The 6,000-nt window shown below is 48.1% G+C and overlaps 1 protein-coding gene across 1 annotated transcript in view; it reads right to left on the bottom strand.

The window, feature by feature from the left end:
- Positions 1 to 262: 262 nt before the first annotated feature.
- SHLD1 (shieldin complex subunit 1) overlaps positions 263 to 6,000 on the bottom strand; it is a 31,038-nt gene continuing 25,300 nt past the window's right edge. The window contains exon 5 of the mRNA XM_066316427.1: positions 263 to 1,379. Within this exon, the coding sequence (XP_066172524.1) occupies positions 859 to 1,379 (521 nt within the window). The 3' untranslated portion in view covers positions 263 to 858. The remainder of the gene's footprint in view (positions 1,380 to 6,000) is intronic.

The raw sequence follows: 6,000 nt of genomic DNA, 5'->3' as shown, positions 1-6,000 counted from the left end.
GGTGGAAAACAGGCACAAAGACATTTATCTGCCCGGCAGAGGCAGTAAAGCTACAAAGCAGCAATCCAGCCAGGAGAGAAACCTCTGAGTGGCTGTGTGTGGGCTCATCGCTCTGCTGCTGACTGACATCAGCCTCTTTGGGTTCAGAGAGATCCCTTTCATTTTAAAGGGAACATTCCCCCTGGGATCTCATTAGCACCACCATGAAAGTCAGAAAGGAACTGAAGGTTGTTTGGGAGGGAGGTAAACAGGACAGAAGCACTGTCAGAGAACACACCCAGAGCTGTATTCTCTCTTTCTCATGCACATACACACTTTTTCGGTTAGAAAAACTCACCCGGCATTGCAATCATGAACCGTGGGGTAATGTATCTGTAGGTAAAAACACACAGCTAACAAGCACCCTGTGGAGGCAAATGTACACAACAAAATCTCAACTTTCCCTCTGTGGAGCTGGGGCACACCCTGCCAAGGTCACCCCAACAGTCAGTTACAGCCAGCAGCACTTTCGGACAGCCATGCCCAGCCAGGGGCTGCGTTTGGGCTGGATCCCTGTTAACCTGGGGGAAGGATGCAGGCCAGTTTAAAAGCCTGGTAGATATAAATCATGTTTGATGTCCCAGCAACAAATACTGCATGATTAGTCACCAATTAATCCCAATTAGTCCCCACGTCCCAAGCAGGTACAGGGATGCTCCTGATGCAGTGCTGCCCTTCAGAGAGCCAGGCGTGCTGTGGGTGAACCTCTCCATGGGGCAGCTGCTCCTGAGGGTGGTGCTGGGAGGACAATGTCTAGGAAAGTCTTCTCTTTCTGGAGTGGAAGCAAAGCTTTGATGACAGGAACAAACAGTGTTCTGCTCACTTCTCCTGTGACCCATCAGGGCTACGTTGCTCCTGTGTTTGTTTCAAGAGGAACTGCAGGATGTCATCTGAGAGCCCAGGTATCCTCCTCCTGTTCTCAAACAACACTTCCCCTTCAGCTGGCTTTGAAAAGCAAGCAGAAGGGGGGTGGTTTGGAAAGATCTTACATCCATCTCTGTTCAAGACCAACTGGGCCATTTGCAGACAACGTGACACATATTTTGTCCCCTCCTTTTGCTCCAGCTCTGAAATCTTCTGTGACAGACACCGTGAGGCAGCCTCGTAGGTTGGATCCTCTCTGTGTGGCTGCTTTCTGCAATGCATTTTGTAGAAGCCATCCAGAGAGTCCCTGATGCTGGGATTTTCTGCACCATCATGTTCAAACATCCATGAGAACACAGAGTCATTAGGTTCAGAGGGCTCACACAGCCCTGCTTTTGGGTAACATCTCACGTTTGCTCCCTCAGAGCCTTCAGCAGAGGAGCCTGCAGGAGCTGCAGATGATGAATTGCTCTCTCCTGCAAGCAGAGGATCAATGAAACTCATTAGTCACCGGGTCATTCCTGTGGCAAAGTCTTTTTCTGTCCCTCTCCCACTGCAGTTTGGCAAACAGGCTCTTTGCATGAGCAAAGCAAGTGCTGCTCTGAACACAGCTGGGCTGCCCCAGGGCCCTCCTGCACAGATTGGTGTAAGATGGGCAGATCTGGGCACCTCACAGGTGTCCCAGCCTTGACACTGAAGCGACTGGACCTACTTGGTGGTACAGATCTCCTGTCTCCTCTCAGTTACACTTCCAAAGAGTGGAAATTGGGATCTGCTGCTCCTGGAGATGACAGCTGTCCCACAAGGAAGTCTGGTTTGCAGCTGACACAGTTCTGCATCTGTTTCAGTTTTTTCCCTTGTCCCTGGGTCTAATTCTTACTTTTCACAGTTCTCAATTTTACTCCTATAGACCAATGTGCAGCCCTGACCTCCAGCTTTCAGGCAGATTCACATCCTCCAAACCAACACTGTTCTGAAAACGTGTGGAGTGTTAGAAAGAGGATTGCGAAGGGGGACTCTGGGTTTCCCCATGAAATCCCACCTTTGCAGCCCCACTGCACTAAAAGCTCTCCCCACAATCCTGGTGGAATTTCTATGGATAAAATGAATGCAAAGGCCAAGGACTCATTCTTGCCTGGCTCTTCTCCTTTTTTCTGACCCACATCTCTGGATAACAGTCAGGGCTGTGCTTTTCTCCTGCTTTAAAGCAATCAAGGGTGATGCTTTGCACTAATTAATACAGCACAACAGGGACACTTGGCAGTGACAAGAGCAGGATGATCAGGGAGCTTCTAGGAGGAAGCAGTTCCAAAAAGAGACCTTGAATTGTGCTCTGGTAGCCAGGTAGTGCCTGTGAGTGCAATCTCACCTCAGAGCCCACTGCACCAGTTTGCCAAGCACCTGACTCACCGACAAGGAAATTTTCCAGGGCTCAGCCAGAGGTTGCACAGCCTCATCTGCAAGTTACATAAGCAGGATGCGGGCAGGCAGAAAGCAGCTTGGTCTTTGCTAATTCTGTGAAATGTGAAGCAGGGTGCAGCCCTTCATTTTGGTAGGAGAGCACGTTCAAAGGGTGTCTCAGTGTGGTGGCAGAAGAATGTTTTTCCCTACTGGTACACAAAGAGCCACCCTTCCCTTCCTAAGCAGGGATTCATTAACATGAAATTAGGCTGTCTGTGCAGCCACGCTGTACCTCATCTCTTTCTTCCTGTCCCCACTTCCTGTCTTTGATCTTTCTCCTCAATTGCACTTCATCTCTGATTTTGCAATTTTAAATAGAACTTTCCCTCCCCTTGCAATGTGTCACTTCCAATGCAGCACAAAGAAAAGCTTGATGGCCTCCTTTTCACAGTGAGCCATGGCATGAGAACGGCAGATCAGAGAACAGGTCCATTTTTCCTCAGTAACCCTTAAGTGAGAACTGAAGCCTCATGCATCTCTGAGAATTCAATCAAGTGGCACTTGGACTCCTGTGGCAACTGCAGCCCCCTGTGTCCTGCTGGCTTTTTGCTGTCTCCTGCTTACAGCCACATTTTGTGACAGAGCAACAGCTGCCTCCAGCTCCACTTACCAAGCCTGAATGGCTTGGGAAATGAAAAATTCTGTTGGTTTCCTGTCGTCAGGGGAGACTTCAGCAATGCTGCTTTGCCTTTCTCCTACCACCTCAGTCTGGATATTAGGACAGATTTCTTCACAGAAAGGGTTGTCAAGCACTGGAACAGGCTGCCCAGGGAAGTGGTTGAGTCACCATCTCTGGAGGTGTTAAACACGAAGATGTGGCACTTGGGAACATGGTTCAGTGGTGGACTTGGCAGCCTGAGGTTTATGGTTGGACTCAAGGATTTTAAAGTTTTTTCCAACTTCAGAGATTCTACTGCATTCTGTTCCAAGGTCAGTATGGCCCATAAAGCTGACATCCTTATGCTGAAGCTCAAGCTACCAAAGATAGACAGTGGGTGTCTCAGGGGTTTGATTACTCAGAACATATTCCATTATCATTTTTGTGAGAACAGCCCTCTTTCAGTTAGTGGTTCATTTCCCAACAGTAAGTCCTATCCTCTTAGTGGATTACTTTTCCAACAAAATCTTCTTAAGGCAAGACAGCCAACAGGGATGGATGCCCAGCCCTGGGAGTGCTCAAAGGCAGGTTGGATAAGGCCCTGAGCACCCTGACCTAGGGGTGGTGCCCCTGTCCATGGCAGAGGGTTGGGACTACGTAGTCTTTAAGGTCCATTCTCACCCCATAGCACTCTGTGATTCTATGACATGAAAAGCTGGATGCAGAATTCCCAGAACCAACCCCTACGTCATAAAGTGGTGCTTTTCCTCAGCTTTCCTGACAATTTCCCAACACATTCTCAAACTGTGTGCCAAGACTGATGTCTGAAAATACACCCGGACCTTTTCCTGCCTACAAGTTATCAGTTAAGGCAGAGATCCTTCCTCGATGCCCTCTAAAGAGCTGCTGCTGCTGTTGAAAGGTGCAAATCTCCTGAATGATTTATGAACCACAGGGAACAAGAAGAGTAGCTGGATGCCTGCAGGCTCCACAAAGAGCTTCTCAGCTGGGGCACACACAGAGCACTCGTTGTAGGGCAGCAAACATGCTGTTAAAGGCAAAGGCAGCATTCAACTCATCAATCCCTTTACCTCTCTATGCACCTGCACCCCTCAGAAAAGCTGGGATTTTTCTGTCATAACACACAGCAGTGCTGCTTCAAAGCCTAGACCTCTCGGGCCACATCTCAGCAGCAGAAAATGTAGTTTTATAAACGCCTTTGTAAAATCCTTCCATGATGAACTTAACAACACAGCTGTCACACACCCTTGTGTTGGCTTGGCCCAACACCTACAGGAGTCAAGGCAAAGATGAGCAAGGCTGAAAACTCTCACTCTTTGCCTGCAAAAAAATTTCATCACCAGACAATCTGGCTCATTATTTTTAGCTATTTTCACTCATTTATACAACCGAGTGCGAAAGGGGGGGAAAAAGCACCAACAGAAAAGCCCTAAAAAACCTAAAACAATTATTAATGTCTATTTCATTCTCACATGATGGGTAATCATGAGTAAAGATGTGTATTATTTCATCTGTTCCTCCACTCCATGCTAACTGAAGTTCAGCATTTGCAGCTAATTAGTAAAAGAGCTGGGCACAGATAAAAGGATATTCTTGTGTTTATAAACCTGCTGATGAAAATTTAAAAGCTCCATCTGGTCCAAGCACATAACCCTACTGCCTGAAGCACATAACCAACCCCTGCTTTGAACCTGAGCCACTTTCAGTGAGGCAACAACACAGCAATATTATTATTTGCACTTACAGAAAAAGCAGCTGTTTGAGTTTCTGCAGAACTGTGTTCAAGCACAGTGAAGCTCTCACAGATTGCATTATTTCTTTAGCCCACCAGCCTGTCAGGATCTGCCTGGGGTGACTGCAATCATCCCCAAGGAAGGGGATGTGGTTGTCATGAAGAGCTACAAGTAAACGCAGATGCCATCCCTGAGAGCTGCTACAGCCCTCACCCTGCTCTTAGAAAACCCCTTCTTCCTTCTCCATCAGACGTGCACATGGCATGAGAAAGGGCAAGGAGCAATTCCCTTCTTCCCTCTCCATCAGACATGTCCACATGGCATGGGAAAGGGCAAGGAGCAATTCCCTTCTTCCCTCTCCATCAGACATGTCCACATGGCATGGGAAAGGGCAAGGAGCAATTCCCTTCTTCCCTCTCCATCAGACATGTCCACATGGCATGGGAAAGGGCAAGGAGCAATTCCCTTCTTCCCTCTCCATCAGACATGTCCACATGGCATGGGAAAGGGCAAGGAGCAATTCCCTTCTTCCCTCTCCATCAGACATGTCCACATGGCATGGGAAAGGGCAAGGAGCAATTCCCTTCTTCCCTCTCCATCAGACATGTCCACATGGCATGGGAAAGGGCAAGGAGCAATTCCCTTCTTCCCTCTCCATCAGACATGTCCACATGGCATGAGAAAGGGCAAGGAGCAATTCCCTTCTTCCCTCTCCATCAGACATGTCCACATGGCATGGGAAAGGGCAAGGAGCAATTCCCTTCTTCCCTCTCCATCAGACATGTCCACATGGCATGGGAAAGGGCAAGGAGCAATTCCCTTCTTCCCTCTCCATCAGACATGTCCACATGGCATGGGAAAGCTTGAGGAGAGGTGATTCTACTTGGATAGAGCAGAGCTCCCAGCTGGCACCAAAGCTGTGCCAATTCCCATGAGTTCAGGGATGAATCCATGTACACAGGAGGTGAGAACAGGCCCCATGTCACAGCTGAACTCCCTACATGCACTGAGCACTTGAGATACTTGATGCATAGAAAAAATATTTTTGTGGGTTTTTTTTTTCTTTCCACCTGGCTGCTTTCCAGTGGGAGTGCATGTACCATCATGGGAATGCAATTCCTCTCTGCTCAGGGAAGAAAGAAGAAATTTTAGGAGAATTTGGCAGGAGCTCTTTCTACCCCAATCCCACAAAGCACTTTAGCCTGCCAGGAATCACTCACCTGAGTACTCAGAAACTGCAAATCTGCACATCTGAGGATCAAATTTTATTGCCCTTGCTTGCAT

Source organism: Sylvia atricapilla, chromosome 3 (genome assembly GCF_009819655.1).
Source record: "Sylvia atricapilla isolate bSylAtr1 chromosome 3, bSylAtr1.pri, whole genome shotgun sequence".
NCBI lineage: Eukaryota > Metazoa > Chordata > Aves > Passeriformes > Sylviidae > Sylvia > Sylvia atricapilla.
Note: the sequence above shows the minus strand (reverse complement) of the source record. Positions and strands in the feature narration are given on the sequence as shown.